Raw genomic sequence first — 21339 nt, forward strand, 5'->3', positions numbered from 1 at the left:
TCTTTCTCTCTCTTTCTTTTCTTTTCTTTTCTTTCTTTCTTTCTTTCTTTTTCTTTCTTTCTTTCTTCTTTCCCTCTCTCTCCCTCCCTCCCTTCCTTCCCCTTCCTTCCTTCCTTCCGTTTTTTTATACTAGCCATCTGAATGGGTGTGAGGAGGTATCTCGTTGTGGTTTTGATTTGCAGTTCCTTAGTGATTGATAATGTTGAACATCTTTTCATAAGCTTATTGATCATTTGCATATCATCTTTGGAGAAAGGTCTGTTCAGGTCCATTGCCTATTTTTTTTAATCAGGTTGTTTGTTTTTGTTGTTGTTGAGTTTCTAGGAGCTCTTTATATAATCTGGATATTAACCCCCAATCAGATAATATGATTTGCAAATATTTTCTTCCATTTTTTGGGTTGCCTTTTCACTTTGTTGATTGTGTCCTTTGATGAACAGAAGTTTTAAGTTTTGATGTTTATTTTAACTTTTGTCCAGTTTATTTTAACTTTTGCCACCTGTTCTTTTAGTGTCATATTTAAGAAATCATTGTCAAATCCAATGTCATAAAGCTTTTCTCCTGTGTTTTCTTCTAAGAGTTTTATAATTTTAGCTCTTGCATTTAGGTCTTTGACCCATTTCTAGTTAAATTTTAATATGGTATAAGGTAAGGGTTCAACTTCATTCTTTTGCATGTGGATACTCAGTTTTCTCAACACCATTTGTTGAAAAGACTGTTCTTTCCTCATTGAATGGTCTTGGCACCCTTGTTGAAAATCATTTGACAAGGGATAAGGGCTTATTTCTAAGCTCTCTGGTCTATTCCATTGGTCCATATGCCTGTCTTTATGCCAGTGCCACACTGTTTTGCTTACAAATTTATTGCTTTGTAATAAATTGTAATAAATTTTGAAATCAGAAAGTGTGAGACTTCCAACTTAGTTCTTTTTCAAGATTCTTTTGGATATTTGAGATTCCTTGAGATTCTGTATGAACTTTAGTATGGATTTTTCTATTTCTGAAAAAAAAAGTCATTGGGATTTTGAGATTGCTATAGGACTTTTGAATCTCTTTTAAAGGAAATATTTGCCAGACTGATAAGGGGAGGAGGGGGCATTTTAGGCAAAAGGAAAAGTATGATCGAATATATGAAAAGATAAAAGAGGGCGCCTGGGTGGCTCAGCCGGTTAAGCGTCTGCCTTCAGCTTAGGTCATGATCCCAGGGTCCTGGGATCGAGCCCCGCATCAGGCTCCCTGCTCCGCAGGAAGCCTGCTTCTCCCTCTCCCACTCCCCCTGCTCGTGTTCCCTCTCTCGCTGTGTCTCTCTCTGTCAAATAAATAAATAAATAAATCTTAAAAAAAAAAAGATAAAAGAACTTGGTGTGTTTGGGTAACTAAAAGTAAGCTGGTAATGTTGGAGCATTAGGCATGCCTACATTTCTGTGTGTACGTGTATGGGTATAGACTCAAGTAGGAGATGAATTAGGAGCTAAGGTAGGGGTCAGATATTATGGAAGTGGCTGTGTATTGTGTTAAGAAGTGTAATGGGGATACCTCTTCGTCTAGCTTGAAACACGGGCGCCACCAAGATGCCGGCTTACCACTCTTCTCTCATGGACCCTGACACCAAACACATTGGAAACATGGCACTGTTGCCTATCAGAAGTCAATTCAAAGGACCTGCCCCTAGGGACTTGGGATCTCAGTGTTAAGCAGCTCAGCCTCTGGGTTGGGCTTTCTTTCCTTGCTGTGGTTTTCCCTGAGCCCATTGGAATCTACCAGAAAATGAGCTGTCTTCTCTGTTGTGACCCAGTCTCTCCACCTGCAGAATTGCAGCTCCCCAGGCCCTTTTGTGTGGTCCATGTTATAGAGACCATGACCCCCCTGAGAACCTGTTTCTTCTCCAAGGACTGGAGGCTTCTGCTTCTTTAGCATTCCCCAACCTGACATCCCTCCATTCACTGTGACTCAGTTCTCCATCCTCAGCTTAGGGCAGCATTGAATAGGAGTTGTCAGGGTCTTTGCCACTTTTTCATCCCTTCATCTCAGCGAGAGCATCTCTGAGTGAACTGGGTAATGATAATGCCAGGTCTGAGCCGCCGCAGCAGCAGCTGGGGAGAGGATGTGCTCCATCAGCCAGAGGCTGAGCTGCTTAACACTGAGATCCCAAGTCCCTATTCTGAACCCCAGTGGGACGGTTCTGCTGGTGGACAGGCTGTGGCAGTGTGTGTGTGTGTCTGTGTGTGTGTGTACGTATATGTGTGTATGTGGTTGGCCCATTATGGTCACAGGTAAAGTCATGAAACTGGGGGCAGAAAGTGGGCTCAAGCTCCCAAGTTCTTGTGGGCATTTAAGAACTGGAACCACTTCGGTATATCTGGGACAGCCAGCTCTGACCCTTTACCAAAGACACACAATTGGTGACCTGTAGGATGAGGCAAACTGATCAAAGTACAGCAATACTGTCAATGCTGGAGAAAGCAGAGCCAGGCAAAGAGGAGAGGTTACAGTGAGTGACCGAAGTGCTGATGGGCTGTGCCTCCAAGGTGAGCCAGACAGACTGCAATAAAAAGTTCCAAGGAAGGTGAGGGGAAAGTGTTAAAAGGGAACTGGGGAGGAGATGGGGAAGAGAAAGGAGAAAGTCCAGGAAAAACAGAAATGGAAGGAGTTGCTGCTTCCTTGAAAGTCAAGAAGCTAGCTAGAACAAAGGGCACAAGACCCCAGATCCCTGGCTGGGAAGGCTGGCTGGTATTTAGGAGACTGGTTCTTTGTTCTTCAGTCCAGTCTACCTGGAACACGGCCTCAGGAAAGCAGAATGTGTTCTCATCACTCACTTTGTGTTCACAGACAGAAGAGAAGAGAGGGAGGTGCCGCCTTGGTCCAGCTCAAGCATTTCCAAGAGGCTTCCTCTGGATGCGACGTCGAGGCCGCCCTTCTGCCGTAGCACAGACCTGGTGATTACCGAGTGCGTGAACATGGCTTTGCTCAGCAACATCCTAGCGGCCTATTCCTTTGTCTCAGGTAGTTGTCCAGTCTTGGCTGGGCCAGGGCTGAGGGCTGAGGCTATCCCCTGGGTGGCCATCAGTGGCCTTATTCTCAGGAGAGAAATGCTACATAGTTGTAGCAGAGGGATTCTGCTGCACTGAATTTTGAGATGAAAGATCTTCTGGTTTGAAAGTTAAGCTTAGCATTCTCTAATTTGGTAATCAGTGGTGGTGGGGGGGGGGACTCTAAAAGCTTTATCTTGCTAAAAATGTTTGGTTTCCTTTGGGCTCCAGCGAGTGAATGAAGTAGGCTGGGGCTACTGTCTTCCCGTCATTATGCATTTGACTCCCTATGGGAGAAGCTCTTGGAGTATCCTCAGCCTGCTCATTTCTATGCAGCGGTTCTCAGTCCCACCCAGGTGTGTATGTATGTGTGTGTGTGTGTGGTCTGTGTTTGTGGGGCTGTATGAGGTGTGTGATAACCTCCTGGGAGACATGAAGACACAAAGCATGTGAGTCTGAGAGAGCCTGATATTTGTCCCTACCTTAATTCAAAGTTATACTCTTAGGAAGATGGCTTACTGTTCCTCAAGATCCTTTCTTGAGAATAGATGCTGTTCTTGTAAGAGGAGCCATTTAAAAATACATGAAAATATACCTCAATCAAGCTGAAATTAAAAAAATACATGAAAATGCTCAATGGTTTCAATGACCAAACCAATTTTCTGCTGCTTGAATGAGTTTTACATTTTTTTTTTTGATAGTTTGCTTTCACTATGTTTTGTTTTGCCTGTTGTCTCAGGATGTTGTATAAAAAGGAAGGGGCTGAGGTTCTGATTAGAATTCCTCTAATCAGAGGACTGATTTTGCTTTCTGGTTCTCTAGCCAGGGTTGATATGTGGTGACCTCAGAGTTCAGATATAAACCCGATATTTCTATTTACAATGGCAAATCTGAGCCAGGGTTGAGGATAAAGGAAGCCCCTGGCTTCTCTTTGAGAGAGGATCTCAGATGACATGCAACCCGATTTTAGAAAGGAGGACTTCTCAGGGGCGGCAAGATGCAGCATGTAGTCTACACAGGCCTCAAGGCCAGGGTTCTCCCTTTCTGGGTCAGCAAAGGCCTGGGTCATCGGTCAGCTCCTCACCACCCTAGGAAGTCTGGTGCCTGGGGCCTCCTTCCCCCTGACACCACACATCAGAGGAATCTCAGCTTTGCTCTTTCTTCAAGGCCATACTGGTATTATGTTTCATAAGCAATTGAATGATGATGCTCTCAACTCTCTAGTGAAGACATCCCCAAAATGAAGTGGGTGGTGGCAGGGAGGGCCTGGAGTTTCCAAGGCCTCCAAGGACACTTGCAAATCAACTGTTGCAAGAACATATCTTGGGTGAGAGCATACAGGCTCCTGGGCTTTGGAGTTCTGCTTGGCACAGGAAGTACCTGGCAGTTTTCCATTTCAGCCAGCATGACCCTGAGTTGTGACCATTGAACGTGGTAATTCATTGAATGGTCTGGTGTTTACCGTGTGTCTTGTGATCTTGCTAGGGCTGATAGATTGCATCCCCCCTCCAACCTTTCTCCTCCTCACCCCATATTCTGGAATTAAATATTGGTTGGGACACAGGAAGATAATGCTCCTTTTGAATAAATATGGGCTGAAATAAAGAGAATGCAAGGAAATGGAAAGTAAAGTGGCTCAAATAAAATGGGTCAGATCCAGTAAATAGACTTGCTGGCTGAAAATGAATTCTGAGTGTGATGGGCAACAATCCCTGGCTGTAAAGAAAATGAGTTAAGAGAATTTAAAATATGAAAGTGAATATAACAGATACAAAATAATTGTTTTAAAAGAAGAAAATAGAACAAATGGGTTGAAGGCAATAATAAAAAGTATGTTCAAAGAAAATTGTAAACAATGTCCTAATCTTGTAGCTCACTTAGGTTCTCACTCAGCTGTATGTGGTCTTCAGCTACACAGGGGCCCCTGATCCCTCCTAATTTCTTCCAGAGCATCAGTTGCCTCTTATTTCGTCCATGTGGTCCATCATTGCAGCAACATATTTGCTAATGCACACAACTCCCTTCTTCTTTGTCTAGCTCCTGATTAAAACAACAGGCAAAACACTAACTCTAAGTAAATCCCTCTTTCTCCCCTTTTGCCCTCTGCCTGAAATAACCAAATGCTGCTACAGCTTTGCAGATTGAAACCATTAGAAATTCATGGTATCAAACCTCAGCTGAGCCTTTCAAGTAGTACTTCAGTCTCTATTTGCTTTTGGAAACATCTTGTTTTCATTCTTCACAATAGCCATTTCAAACCTTGACAATTCGAATAATTTTATTTTTTAAAGATTTTATTTATTTATTTGACAGAGAGAGACACAGCGAGAGAGGGAACACAAGCAGGGGGAGTGGGAGAGGGAGAAGCAGGCTTCCCACTGAGCAGGGAGCCCGATGCAGGGCTCAATCCCAGGACCCTGGGATCATGACCTAAGCCGAAGGCAGAAGCTTAATGATTGAGCCACCCAGGTGCCCCGACAATTTGAATAATTTTAAATGCCTGTTTATCTAAATGTACCCTAAAATTAAATGGCAAATGCAAACTAAGAGAAAAATGCAGCATTAATGAAGAAGGGTTAAAGTTTATAACATATAAAGAGCTTTTACCAATCAATAAAAGATCAGATTTCCCAAAGAATAGTAGACAAAAAACAAGAATCAGCAGTTTGCCAAGGAAAAATTACAAATCGCTGATAAAACATACATGGCCTGAGTTCTAGCAATTAAACAAATGCCAAATAAAAACAACAATGAGGTTAACATTTTTATTTTATAAAATTCTCAAAGATTTGAGTGATTATGTATATAATTTCAGTTTTGGAGAAAGTGTGGAGAAATGAGTACTCACACACAGTGTTATGGGATTGTAAATTGCTACAACCTCTCTAGAGAGTGATTTGGGAATATCTGTCAAAAGCCTTAAAAACATGTATACCATTTAGCCGGAAGTTCCACATTTAGGAATGTATCCTAAGGAAATAACTAGGGATATGGGCAAAAATTTTACTATGAGGACTATTGATCTCAGAACTGTTTATATAGTAAAAAATCAGAAAAATGGGTGAATATTAATTGAAATAGAAAAATGTTTATGATGTGTTTTTAAGCGAATAAAGCCTGTTACCATAGAGCATATGCAGTATGGGGCCATTTATGTTTGTATATTCACATGTATATGTAAGTACATTTTATTGCAAATTATATCTGGATGCTGGGATTTTATGAGTGTGTCTGTGTATTTTTAAATTTCTTTTGCTTAGCTGTATGTTTAAGTATTCTATACTTCATTGATACCACTTTTGTAATAAGTAATGTTATTTTATTGGAATTTAAAATTTAGAATTAGGGCACCTAGATGCCTCAGTTGGTTAAGCATCTGCCTTCGGTTCAGGCCATGATCTCAGGGTCCTGGATCATTGGGAATCCCTGCTCAGCAGGGAGTCTGCTTCTCCCTCTCCTCTCTGCCCCTCCCCCCTGCTTGTGCTCACTCACTCTCTCAAATAAATAAATACAATCTTAAAAAAAAATTTAGAATTATATCATCCATATATTTTAAAAATTACCACTTCCTTATTCTTTTCTGACTTCTAGACCTGTGTATCTAAGTGCCCTGAACATTACAACTTGGTGTGCCATAAACATTTCAAATTCAACCTGGCTTGCATGGAATATTGTCCTTCTCTGTCAGTTGTTCTTTCTTTTATGTACCATGTAGGGCATCACCTATGCCAGAAGATGTATCTTACTCACTGCACATATCCAGTTGCTTAGGGTCAGTCCATTTTGCCTCTCAGTGTTTCTCAGATGTGTCCCCTCCATTTTATTCCCACCATCAATGAATTAATTGATCCAAGCCCCATTCTGTTTTTGCTTATCTTGCATAACAGCATTTTCCATGGTCTATCTGCCTCCCATCTTGCTTCATAGCAAAGATTGTATTTTGTAGCAAAATGATCTTTCCAAACTAGGTCTGATGATGTAATTCTTTTTTATTTTTTAGAATACTTTAGTGGATCCTCATTATCTCTGGGATGAAATCCAAACACTTTTGTATGGTTTATAGTTAGGATTGCTTTCAGCTGCAAATAATAGAAAGCCTCAACTTGGTGGCCTAAACACATAGGAGGTATCTTACCTTCATAACAAGAAGTCTGGAGGAAGGTGGTGCATTGGCTCAAAGATGTAGGGACCACCATCTCTGTGATTCTCATGTCCTTTCTTTTATGCTTGTCATCTCATGGCTGCAAAGTGGTTGCTGTTGCTCTTGCCTTCATTCAAGATGGTTGAAAAAGGAAGGACGATCCAGTAGATGTCATGTTTCATTGGCCAGAACTGTGTTACCTGACCATCTAGCTGAAAAAAATGACACAGCTTTTTCAACCTTTAGACTAGTGGTTCATAACCAGGGATGATTTTGCCCTATGGGGGACTGCAGGAGATATCTAGAAACACTTTTGGTTGTCACAACTGGGGTGGGGGGTGCTGCTATTGGCATCTAACAGTGGAGAAACATCCTACAATGCACAAGACAACCCCCTACAACAAAGAATTAACTGGTCCAAGAGGTCAGTAGTGCTGTTTGGAAAACATGCTGTAGAGGCAAGCAAGGGAGAAGAGATTTGGGGATAGTGTGAGTTCTCCAATCCGCGGTTTCTTATGTGGTTTCTCAGGGCTTTTAGTGTCTGAACTTGACTTCTCGGTGCTCTTGTTTAGTTGTAGAGCTCCCTGATCAAGATCTCATTCCAATTATTCTAAACCACTTCCTGCACCTTTTCTCAGGTTCTACCATCCTCTCTCCTCACTCTCCCACCCTGGCTTAGGTGCCTGCCCATCCATGTACTCCTCCACACACGTTTTGTTTCCCTATATCTCAGTACTGGGATTGGAGCAGTTAACATTTCTTGTTTCAACTCTGTGCAAGCAACCCCTTGGGATCATAATATAATAATTTATGATGAGGGTAATCATCTCATTAATAGTAATAACCTCATAAATAACTTCTAATAGGGTTGTTAGAAAGATTAAATGGAATGATTGCTCTTTAATTGAATGTTTTGATTTGATAATACATTCTTCTGATCACTCTTCCATTTCCTTTCATTTCTTCCTTAAAAGTCACCTTCTCGGTTAGATTCCCTCTGGTCACTCCACCTGCCTGCTCCCCTCCAGCACACATCTGACACTTCATATCCTCCTTCCTATTTTTACTGTTTTCCTCTCCTTATCACCTTATTGCCATCTAACATACAACCTGTTTTATTTGTTTATCTTGTTTATTTACTATCTCTCCCAGTAGGATATAAGCTCCCAGGAACACTGAGATTTTTGTTTCTTTCCTCAGCCTCTAGAATAGTGTCTGGCCCTAGGTGGTCAACTAATCAGTGAATAAACATGGCTAAATGATCAAATGATGTAAAAAGATATATAGTGAGAAGTCTTAGCTCAGAGCTGCCCCCTCCATCCAGTCCCTACGTTTGAGCCATCATCAGTCCTTTCTGCATCCTTCCAGAGTTCTTTGTGCACAGGTAAGAAAAGATGAACATCCAGTCTCATCCTCGCCCCTTTTAAACACAGGTAGCATATCATACATACTCTTGTGTACTTTGCTTTCTTCACCAAAAACATTATCATGAAGATATGTTATATCAGCGTATAGAGAGCTTCCTCCTTTTAGATGACTATATACTGTTCCGTTGTACAGATGAACCATAATTTCACCAGTCCTCTCTTGGTCAGTGGGAGTAGTTCAAATCTTTTCAAACAGGGCAACAGGGTTGCAATAAAAAGAACTGTGGGCACACATACATGTTCAAGTGCATTTGTAGAATAAGTTCCCAAAAGTGGAACTGTTGGATCAAAAGGTGTATAAATTATTAGTTAAGGTCAATATCACCAAAGTGCCACTTAAGGAGTTTTACCCATTTACTCTTTTTAAGATGCATAAGAAGGTCCTGCAACGCTATTTTTAAACTGTTGAGATTTGAGAATCTGATAAATGAAAAATATCTAAATGTCATTTAATTTCTGTTTCTGTAGGTCACAGGTCAGCAAACGTTTTCTGTAAAGGGTCAGATAATAAATATTTTTGGTTTTGTGGGCCATACAGTCTCTGTTCTAACTACCGAACTCCTGTGCTGTTGGCCTAAAGCAGACATAGAGCACAGATGAATGTTGTGCTGACAACAAAACACACGGTGGTCAGGTTTGGCTTAGGAGCCATAGTGTGCCAAGTCCTGCTTTGGGTGAGCAGCTTTTCATACACTGAATGGCCATTTGTCTTTCTTTTCCTGAGAACTGTCCATAATCTTTTGTCCATTTTCTGTATTGGTTGTTGGTCTTTTTTCTTAATGCTCGTTCTAGGTGTTCTTTATATACTAGCCCCTTGTCTCTGTGGCATATTTCAAGTATTTTTCATAATTTTGGCATTTGTCTTTTAGCTTTATTTACAGTAATTTTTTCCAATGCAGATGTACTGGGGGGTCATTTTTTTTCTTATTTAAACAATATTCCTTGTTTTTTTTTTAATTAATTTATTTTTTTTTAAGATTATTTATTTATTTATTTATTTGAGAGAGAGAGAATGAGAGAAAGAAAGCACATGAGAGGGGGGAGGGTCAGAGGGAGAAGCAGACTCCCCGCTGAGCAGGGAGCCCGATGCGGGACTCGATCCCGGGACTCCAGGATCATGACCTGAGCCGAAGGCAGTCGCTTAACCAACTGAGCCACCCAGGCGCCCTGTTTTTTTTTTAATTTAAATTCAATTAGCCAACATAGAGTACACCATGAGTTTCAGATGTAGTGTTCAATAATTCATCAGTTGCGTTTAACACCCAGTGCTCATCACATGACATGCTCTCCTTAATGTCCATCACCTAATATTCTTTGAATGTGTAACTGTAAGTACAGTGGTGTGAACTATGTAGTAGCCAGCCAGAATTTGAATCACTTTTCCCATGAGATTGGCTTGAGAGAGGTGGTCTCTTAGCAGTGAGGGAGTCTAATCCAGCATAACTCAATTGATAGTCACAAATTTGGGGTTTGAAGAAAGTACTGTAGTTTCTGTTTCATGTTATTCCCTTTTATACTGGAAATCCTGTGAGAGTTGAGAACCTTTGTGTCTTTAGCCCCAAAGACACTACAGACTAACAGTAAATTTCTGTGGAATAAAGAAACCATTTATTGACCTATCATATTAGAACAAATTTTAACAGTTGGACTATACTCTCCTGGAGAGGGTTTGGTAAAAGTAGTATTTTCATACACAGCTGATGGCAAGAAAATTGAATGTGTTACTTTTGAAAAGCCACTGGCAATATGTATCAGGAGGTATAAAAATACGTATCCTCTAACACAAATATTCCTTTTCTGAGAATGCATTATAAGGCAACACATGAAACAAGGAGAAAAGGAAGTAGCATTATACACAAAAGTACTCTGACTATCCATTTGTCCAAACCCATACAATGTACAACACCTAGAGTGAACCCTAATGTAAAATATGGACCTTGTGTGATTATGATGTGTCAGTGTAGGTTCCTGAGTTATAACAAATGCATCACTCTGGTGGGGGATGTTAATAATGGGAGAGGCTATGGGTATGTGGGGGTGAGGGTTATGGGGAATCTCTGTACTTCCCTCTTAATTTTGCTGTGAACCTAAAACTGCTTTTAAACATAGTCTTACAAGCAAACAAAAAAAGTATGCAGATAAAAATATAAATTATATAAATACAACCAAGTAAATATAAATAAATATGTACATATTTATATGATAGGAAGAAAGAACAGAAGAAAATTCACTTCACTACACTACACAGTGTGTAGTTATATTCAGGTTGTGGGCTTATGGTGATTTTATAAATTTTTTTCATCCCTTACTCTTTTAATGTTGTACCATTATACACACACACACATTTATATGTATACACACATATATACACATATGTACATCTATTATACATATTTATCCGTATATAATAAATTTATTACCTGGACTTTTAGAAATTATGTATTCATGATTTAATTCAGTAAATATTTGTGAGATACACACAATGAGCAAGGCAATGTGCTGCATGTTCTGTAAATCCAAAGTGAAACAGGTGGATTCTGCCCACAAATTTCTCACTGTTGTATGGGAAATATAGTCATTACATAACTAACTATAATACAACTACATAAAGTGCTGCCTAGATCAGAGGGGCTAATTAATCACATTCTCCCCCCCTTCCAGACTCAAGGAGTCAGCAAATAATCAGAATAGGGTATCAACTGCAGCATTGGTTATGCCAGAGCAGAGAATGTTCAGGGCCTTCTACCTAGCTCCCCTTAGTCCTAGGGCCATAGGACCATAGATCTTTCCAGCTGTAGATGAAGGAAGGTGAGCAGGGTGCATTAGGATGATGGGTATGGTCAAAGGAAGGCCTCTTTTAGGGATGCTTATGGCCTGGATAGGTGGTAAGGGAAGATGAAAGAGGCGAAAGCAAGGGAGTATATATACTCCAGAGCCAGCCTAGTGGGGCAGTGATTCTCCCACACCTCCTCTTCCCAAGGAAGAACAAGTCAGGGATGGAAGAAAGAGGGCAGCTTTCTCCAGCATTTCAGAGAGGGCAGAAGTGTTAGTGGGAGTTTTTGCTTCTCTATGGGGAGGGGCAGAATCTCATAAAGAGGAATCCTTGCAATGCTTTAAGAGTTCAGAGAAGAGATTATGCTGAATACCCCCTGATTCTACAAAAGCCCCATTACTTTTCTTTAAAACCTATTTGTAAACATTTTTCTTTCCAATCAAGGGATTGCAAGCTTGGGGTGCCTGGGTGGCTCAGCTGGTTAAGCGTCTGCCTTCAGCTCAGGTCATGATCCCAGGGTCCTGGGATTGAGTCCCCAGCTGGGCTCCCTGCTCGGTGGGGAGTCTGCTTCTCCCTCTCCTTCTGCCTCTGCCTCGTCCCCTGTTCATGCTCTCTCTCTCAAAATAAAATAAGATAAAATAAAATAATAAATAAATAAATAAATAAATAAATAAATAAATAAATAAATAAATAAAATAAAATCTTTAAAAAAGGGGGGTTGCAAGCTTTGAGGCCAAAAGTCTAGGCAGGGGAACCAGTTACACTTGCACGGAGACCAGCTGATCTGGCCTAGACTGATGCTGCTCTTCTCCTATAGAGTCTGCTGGGCATGATCTGACCTCCGAGGTTACAAATGAAATTAGCCCAGGACCTCCACATAGAGCCTCTTCCTGCCCATGAAAACAATGACCCTACAGGAAGCAAGATACAGCAATACATTTATTTTTATTTACTGAGGGAAAACAACCGACAATAGCCCTCCCCACTCTACTTCCTGGGCAATTAACAGCTGTCTGGATCTGGCCAAGACCAGGGTGGATCATTGGCCAGGAGGAAGTGACCTGGAGCACAGACTAGAGAAAACAACCACAATAGAGCTACAGTTTTGATTTTTGCAGAAGCATGATGAAGAAAAACAAAACAAATTATATCAGCTGTGAAAATCAGCCCTGAGTCACCTCCTCAGGAACCAGTGAGGCCCAGTCAACTCTTTGCCCTCTCTCATTGCTTTTACTGGGCTTTTCTGGGAATCCATGTCTAAGAAAGCTGTAGGCAAAAGAGTATGTTTTCTGGTTGGAGTAGCAGGATAGGATGCACTAGTTAAGCTAGAGGGAGAAGAGGGGTTCCCAAGATAAAGTTCAGTAACCATCTTCAAAGTTAACCTCTGAAATGGGGGCATGGTGAGGGCAGGGTTTGAAAAACATGGAGACACACTCCAGGGAAGAAAGGGTGGGATGAGAAGGGAAGGAAGGGAGGAGGAGGAAAAAAGATTAGATGGATGGAGGGATGGATGGAAGGGAGGTAGAGAACGTGGAAAGAAGGAAGAAAGGGAGAGAGGGAGGAAGGAAGAAAATAAATAAATAGAGTTATCATTTATTGAATGCCTCTCCTTGCCAAGATCTTGGATAATCCCTTTATGCTGGTCATCTGTAATACCTTTAACCTTTACCACAACTCAGCAGGGTAGGTAAGTAGTGTTTAAAAGATGACTGAGATGAGGTTTCAAACTGATGCTGGTCTGTCCAGTGGTTTTCCATCCTGGTAAAAGCATGGATTTGGGTATCTTTCCTAGAAAGCCTTCTCAGATCCCCATATCTGAACGTTAGCTTTTCCACTCACCTTTGTGTTTCTGGAGATCCCTCTTCATGCTTCTATAGAAACTCTTCCCTTTAGTATGGGAATGGGTGGGTCTGCTTCCCTGCTGGGCTGTTAAGCTCCTCAAGGCCAAGAGCTCCCTCAATCCTCTCAGTGTTTCCTGGATATCAACTAGACAGGGTTCAGTTTCATCCTCCCTCACTGAATATTTATTTATTTATTTAAATCAAGCAATCAATTAATTTTTATTGAGATATAACTGACATATGACATTATGTAGATTTAAGGTTACAAGGTGTTGACTTGATACATTTATATATTGCAGTATGATTACCATCATAATATTAACTACCATGTCTTTCACATCACCTAATTATCTTTCTTTCCATGGTGAAAACAATTAAGATCTAGTGTCTTAGCAACTTTGAAGTCTATAATACAATATTGTTTTCTATATTCACTAGGCTGTGCTTTAAATCTCCAGGACTTAAATTTATCTACTGGTTGCAAATTTGTAGCCTTAAACAACACATACCCAATTCTCTTACTCTCCAGCGTTTATTAACCATTACTCTACCCTGTTTTTATGAGGTCTTTTTTAGATTCCATATATTAGTGATATCATACAGTATTTGTCTTACTTTTTTTGACTTAATCTCAATTAGAATAATGTACTTAAGGTCACAACACATTTTCTTTATCCATTCATCTCTTGATGGACACTTAGGTTGTTTCCATGTCTTGGTTATTGTGAATAATGCTGCTGCGAATATGGGAGTGCAGATATCTCTTAAAGACAGTGATTTCATCTCCCTATGTTTCCTTGATCATCTTAATAGATGCAGGAAAAGCATTTGACAAAATACAACATCCTTTCATGATAAAATCCTCAACAAATTAGGTATAAAAGGAGCATACCTCATTATAATAAAGGCCATATATGACAAACCCACAGCTAACATCGTGTTCATTGGTAAAACATTGAAAACTTCTCAACTGCATACAAAAGCTCCACCCTTTTATTCCCCTCTTTAGAGTTTTGATGTTACCATTTACCTCTTTTTATATATTGTGTTCATTAACAGATTATAATAGTTACAGTTATTTTTAGTACTATTTTCCTTTAATTATACCATAGTTTAGTGGTTAACACACTATTCTATTACAGATTTAGAGTTTTCTAAATCTGATTGCATACTTACCTTTACCAGTTTGTTGTACACTTTCAGATGTTTTTGTGCCACTAATTAGCATCTTTTCACTTCAGCTTGATGGACTCCTTTCAGCATTTCTTGTAAGGCAGGATACCTTCAGCTTTTGTTTCACTGAGAAAGTCTTTATTTCTCCTTCATATCTGAAGAATAACTGTCATATAGAGTATTCTTGGCTGGTAATTTTTTCTTCAGCATTTTGACTATGTCAGTCCTCTCTCTCTCTCCTGGCCGGTGGGGTTTCTGCTGAGAAATCCACTGATAGCCACTGATAGTTATACTTTTTTTTTTTTCCCTCTAGATACATTTAGGTTTCTTTTTCTTTGATTTTTGACAGTTCCATTATAATGTGGCTTGGAGGTCTTTTTGCATTGAGATATTAGGGTGATCTATTAGCTTTGTGAACTTGGATGTCAAAGTGTCACCTCAGTTTTGGGATGTTCTCAGCTATTATATTTTAAAACAAACTTTCTGGCCCCTTCCTCCTCTCTTCTCCTTCTGGAACCCGGATTATGCTAGTATTTGTACATTTGACCGAATCCCATAGATCACATAGGCTTTCTTTGCCATTCTTTTTTCTCTGTTTGCCTTGCACTGGGTTGTTTGAAAAGCACTGTCTTCTAGGTCACTTATTTTGTCTTCCATTTGATCTACTCTGCCACAGATTCTCTCTATTGCATTTTTCATTTCAATCATTGAATTCTTCAGCTCCAGAATTCTGTCTGGTTCTTTCTTATGGTTTCTATCTCGTTACTAAATTTCTCATTTTGTTCATGTATTTTTTCCTGATTTCACTGAATTATCTTCTGTGTTTCTTTGTAGCTCATTGTTTCCTCAAAACAGTTATTTTGAATTCTTTATCTGCTAGATCACAAGATTTCATGTCTTTGAAGTCTTTATTGAAGGATTATCTTTTGATGATGACATGTTTTCTTGATTCTTCATGTTCCTTGTAATTTTGTGTTGCTGCTTTGCCTCTGAAGTAAAAGACACCTCCTCAACTCTTCACTAGTTGCTTTCAGATGGGGTATATTGTTTGTTGGTCCTGTTGTATATGGGGTTCTCTCAGACCTTGTATTTATACACCTGCTCCACACTTCTTGCTCCCTCTTGTGGCAGAATTCTTAAGCTTTTATGTCTTCTCTGGATCTTACAGCTCACCTGGTTGGCTCCTGGAAACCTCTCTTTTGTTTTTCCAGAAGGTGGTGCTACAGCTCAAGATTGTGGTTTCTCTCTTGCCCACAGTTCCAGGTCTGTGTTTCTGATAGCATTCCGGTTTACCCAACTTTTGCTGCCAATCTTGGAGCCCAAGTAAGGAACCACCTTAGAGTGAGGGAAGGTATGGGTTTAGCACTTGGGGTATTAGGGATGTCTGCCAGGTGGTAGGAAGATCCTTGGCTGAGGTTCTCCCAGAGGCTTGTGGGTGGACTTTCTCCAGACATGCTGAGCTCAGTCAGCATGAACTGTGTCCCTTTATAATGCCCTTTGATATTCTTACTTGCCTCTTTCCCAATTTCTTCCCTCCTCTCAGTCATGGAGGTCCCACTTTAGTACTCTGGATGTTGCTGGAGGGAAATGGGTTTCCTGTGCAGCATCTGGCAAAGCTAGGGTAGCCAGGCACTCACACACTGCTCCCCTTTCCCCCACAGAGTGGTGCCACGGGATAGTTCAATTCTGTGCTGTGTCAACTCGGGGGGCGGGGAGGGGCACTACTGGAAAAGTTCCTTCAAACTTGTTTTGTTTGTTTGTTTCCTTCATTGATGTGCTGGAATTCTGTTTCATCCATGGGTATTTGCCCAGGTCAACACTTCAAGATTTTCCCCAAACACAGCTGGGAAGGGTCAGGGTTGGGGTTGCTCGTTCCACAGTCCAAACCAAAGTCTGTCTGCAGTCTGTCTGTTACTGGATGATCTGATGGGCGGGTGGGAGAGACTCCTCCTGGCTTTCTTGGCCTATGCTGTTGGATCAGAGGGTCCCCACAGAGACACTTTTGTTTGTGGATGGATGCTTAATTAGCTGTTTAAAAAAAAGGGGACACAAAAATTGGGATATCTTACACCACCATGATATTGGTCACCCCCTTTCAGCACATTTATGTTGTTTGTTGACTACCCTTGTATCTGCTACTAGTGTCTTCTATTTTCTTCTCTCCTCTCCTCTTTGTACCTATAATTTATATCTATTGTATTCACATCACTGTCATTTTGGTAGAAGTTTCAAAGGGAAGGAGGCATCATAAACACATGCATTCAATATGCTGTATTTAGACTGATAGAACCTTTTTTGGGTACAATTAAGAATGCATAAAACTTCAAAATGCCTATGCCCTTTGATGCAGTTGTCCTATTTCTAGATAACTAACCTGTAGAAATAATTCTACATGTATATAAAGAGATGTGTACAAGGATACAAGCATGTTGACATTAGTATTGCTCATAATAGTGAAAAATTGTAAACCATTTATGTGATAGTAATAAGGAAATAGTTAAACTTTGATATGTCTATACTACAGAAGACTAGGCAGCAGTCAAAAAGAATGCTATTGGCATATCTGGAAATCTCTCTAAGAAACATTCTTAAATTAAAAAAAAACAGATATGTATTATATATGATCCCACTTATATTCTTTAAAAACCCACAAAAAATATATATGTTTTGATTCATACTAACCTGTGAATAGAGATTATGGAAAACTAATTTGCTGATGGGCCCCTGTGTAGAGCAGCTCACAACATGGTAGCTGGCCTCATCAGAGCAAGTGAGTGAGAAAAGCCAGACAAAACGCATAAGCAAGTTGGAAGTTAGTCTTTTGTAACTTAATCTTAGACTCATCCATCTCTTTTGCCATATTCTGTTTTTTAGAAATAGATCACTGGGTCCGGCCCACTAGGTCCAGCCCTCAAAGGAAGGGGCTTGTATAAGAGTCAGAATACTAAGAGGTGGGGGGCATCTCAGGAACTGACCACATGTATTGACTTAGGCCTGTGATGGTATAGTTAGAATAAAGGAGGCATTGGTCCTTGATTTTATTTATAAATTTGTCGTCAAAAAAAAAAAAAAGCTGCTTACATCTGTGATTAAAAGTTTCTTCAGGGGTTGCAGGAGCAAATTCAAAAGCCAAGAATCTTCCTCTGTAGGCGAAAATAGGCTTTAAACACATATACACCTCCTAAGCAAATGACATTTAGGTACAGTTGCTTGCTTATAATACATCCTAAATAATACTTTTCTTTCTTTTATCTTTTCATTCTGAAATTACTTCAAACTTAAAGTTGCAAGAATAGAGGAAAAGAATCCCGTACACCCGGGCGCCTGGGCGGCTCAGTTGTTAAGCGTCTGCCTTCCGCTCGGGTCATGGTCCCAGGGTCCTGGGTTCGAGCCCCACAATGGGCTCCCTGCTCATTGGGAAGCCTGTTTCTCCCTCTCCCACTCCCCCTGCTTGTGTTCCTGCTCTCACTCTCTCTCTCTCTCTGTGAAATGAATAAATAAAATCTTAAAAAAAAAAAAAAAAAGAATCCCATACGCCCTATACCCAGATTCACCATTCGTTGATAATTACGTTTTGAATACACTATGTAGTTTGTCACATGGGAAGGCAATATTTGTAACCGTCGGAGCTTTGCGGTGTGGTGAGAGGTGCGCAAGGCGGGCAGGCGCCCTATGTGCTCTCCGCACATGGAGTCGTCATCTCTCAAATGCCTCTCCTTCCTCCTCCTGCAGAAAATCCCGAGCGAGCAGCTCTGTACTTTGTCTCCGGCGTGTGCATCGGGCTGGTGCTCACCCTGGCTGCCTTGGTGATGAGGATCTCTTGCCACACGGACTGCCGGCAGCGTCCCCGGAAGAAGTGCCTGCAGGACCGAGAGAACAGCAGCGACAGCAGCGACAGCGAGGATGGCAGCTCAGACACGGCGTCTGACATCTCGGTCAGGAGGCACCGCCGCTTCGAAAGGACTTTGAACAAGAACGTGTTCACCTCGGCCGAGGAGCTGGAGCGCGCCCAGCGGCTGGAGGAGCGGGAGCGCATCATCAGGGAGATCTGGATGAACGGCCAACCCGAGGTTCCCGGGACCAGGAGCTTGAACCGCTACTACTAGCGGCGGGAGCCCAAGCCCGCGCGCCGCAGGAAGCCGTCGGCAAGGGCCGGGGGCTGCAGGGCGGGTGGGCACAGAGCTGAACGTAGTTCTGCTGCAGTCCTGGGGGCAGAGATAAGAGGGCACGCCCATTTTCTAGCCAGGAGGACTGAGCTTTCCTTTTCGACTAAATTTATGCAGAAGTAGAAAAAGCAAGTCAGTTCATCAATCTTTGCAGGTCGTAGGATGGTGCTGAAAAACCCTCTCCAGCAATCTGGATGGAGATTAGAGAAACGGGACTGTGGTTTCTCTTGATTTCTGAGGATCTCAGAAGTTTCTGCAGACTTCATTGCTATGTGTTACTCCTTTACAAAAGGAAGATTGTCATGGCATGAAGGCTAGGAGTAGCAGGGTGAACTCAACCCAGTTAAATTCCATTTTCTAAATGACCCCATGCTATGGAGGTGACTCTCATCCAGATAGCATGATTTATGATTATTATTTAAGGCTGATTTTTAAAAATCTTGTGTTGCAATGGCAACCTTGTCCATTTTAACTGGCACCTCAGGGATTAAAATCCTATTTTTTAGTATAGTTCCCACCTCATTCATGAAAATGGGTAGAATTAATGTATTATGGGAAATGTGTCAGTGAGCTAGAAAATATCAATAACCTCAAAGGATGAAGGGTTTTATTTTAAATAGTTTATAAAATATATATTAATGTGCGTATTTGAGGATGGTGCATAAGAATAAAAGCTGTGTTTTCCCCCTTTTTGGAGAGAAGAAATTTTGTTATGACTCTAGATAATTATGATTTTAAACATTTTGTTAAAAAAAAAGTTTGGATTTCCAAGAAAAGAATGGGAATAGGAGATGAGGAATAAAGCCAAAATTAGGATGAGATTAAAAAAAAAATAAATGCTACATAAAATCTTTTTTTGTTTCATGTCCATCTCTGCTGTAATGCTTACTTTAAATGGCAGCCCTTTTACATAGGTGGCTATGGTCTTTTGCCAGACCCTTTCAACAACTGGAGAATTGGGAGAAATGGAGAAACTGGAGAATAAAGAAATGGCCCCTGTGTGACTAACTGGGGACCTTTCATTGCTGTGTGTTGCATATTATAGTTACAATGTAGCTGAGTTGTTGTTAAGCAGAGGATAGGCTTGTCCAAGGCTAAGAATAAGATGGTGGCCATATGGAGAAGGGAAGTCAGTAGAGAAGAAAGACAGCAAGGCTGAAACACATTTAGAAATGGGTTACAGAGAAGCAAGCAGCATCCTCCAGCCTTATAGACAGGAATAGTGAGTTCAATCTCTGTCGGCTCCCTTCTCTTGACATGCAGTGGGTTCCTTAGTCAGCCAGTTTGGGCGTTCCCAAGCCTTCCTACTGACATCCATCGGCGTCATCACCAAGCCTGAAAGGATGGTTGGGAGACTTCCTCTGCTGGGGTCTCTATTGCTTTAGCAACCCACTGTCTGTGATAAGAGCTTGGAAGGCTGTCTTAAGAAGTGAACACTCACAAATCTCTGTTTGCCCAGGAGGCGATACAGTTGGCTTGAAACCTTGGTGGCTGATCTGATTATATCATTTTGGGTTGCCCCATTGGCTAGTAACAACTGCCAAAAATCTTGTAAATCAGTGTCTTTGAATCTGGGTTCCCACTCTTGTGATTTCAGTCCCTAGGCAATAATTGCCTGGACTTCAGATTAACATCACCTTGGTCTCTCTTAGAAAAGTGAAACAGCAAGGTGTTGCTTTCATCCCCAGAATTCACCCAAAGCTGATAACAGGGAAGGATATGACCCTTGTTAGGCCAGGGGCTAAGGGCGCTGCAGTGATGGAGGTGTTTGGGAAGGTTCTGGGTCATCAGGCTTTCTCACCCCAATATCCTGATGCCTTTCTACCAAGTCCATAAAGTTCCTATCTTTAGGGTGGTGGGGACTTTGCCTAAGGCACAAAATACTAGATAACAGTTTAACCCACTGCTTCACTTCCATATACTAAGGATTTCAGCTTTTCAGCCAAAGATAGGGAGACCTCAATTGTTATATTCCTTATCTTGACCCAAGCAGTTACACATTTAGGTCTGTCATTCCTTGTTCCAGTTTCTGCATTAGGCCATTTCATTTGCAACAGAATAATATCCAACTTAAGAGCATTTATTGGTTCATATAACTGGGAAAAGTAGTGTTGGATCAGGCTTCATGGATGATGGGGTCCAGATGCTGAAATGCTATCAAAAGTTTGTTCTTTCTCAGCTCTCATCTCTGCTTCTCTCTGTTGCTGGTCTCATTTTCTTCTACTTCAGATGAAACTGTGACCTATGTATACCTCTACAGCATACTGGATTAATTGCTACTGACCAAGCTCCCATATAGCTCACAGGTTGTGTGTGTGTGGGTGGGGGGTGGGGGGGCAGTTTCACAGTTTACTTAGTTCAGAAGACAGCATGGAAAGGATGCTTCTGATGAAGCTTCCCTGGTCTTCCATGGTTCCTCAGAGAAGCACTGGCTGACAGTTAAACATCTGAGAAGATGTTAGGAGTACATTTACACTAGGAAGCTCCCCACCCACTTCCTTTAAGGGCCTCTTTCTGCACTGTGAGGCACAGGTGGTCACCATCCACTCATGGCATATCTGAACCCCCTCAGCTGAACCTTCACTACTGGCGGGGAGTGCACCCTAGGCGCTTTTGGACTTAACATCATTCCAATATAAGGACATGAAAGGAAAGAAACATCTTGCCTCAAGGTTCAAAATTAAAATCACAGGGAAGGACTACTTGGCCTGGCTTGTATAGTGCTCCTTCTAGGAGTTCTTCCATTTCAGATATTACATTTAGGTGTTTTTTTTTTTTTTTTTTTAAGGG

General features: G+C 41.2%; 1 protein-coding gene across 1 annotated transcript in view; it reads left to right on the forward strand.

Annotated features, from left to right (window-relative positions):
* EVA1A (eva-1 homolog A, regulator of programmed cell death) overlaps positions 1 to 19402 on the forward strand; it is a gene marked incomplete at its 5' end in the record, with an annotated part of 47675 nt that extends 28273 nt beyond the window's left edge. The window contains 2 exons of the mRNA XM_045884686.3: positions 2829 to 3002; positions 18116 to 19402. Coding sequence (XP_045740642.2) covers positions 2829 to 3002; positions 18116 to 18489 — 548 coding nt within the window. The remainder of the gene's footprint in view (positions 1 to 2828; positions 3003 to 18115) is intronic.
* Between the last annotated feature and the right edge of the window lie 1937 nt (positions 19403 to 21339).

The sequence above is a fragment of the Mirounga angustirostris genome, unplaced genomic scaffold (genome assembly GCF_029215605.1).
Source record: "Mirounga angustirostris isolate CCGP_5_RB_7025 unplaced genomic scaffold, mMirAng1.0.hap1 SCAF_10, whole genome shotgun sequence".
Lineage (NCBI taxonomy): Eukaryota > Metazoa > Chordata > Mammalia > Carnivora > Phocidae > Mirounga > Mirounga angustirostris.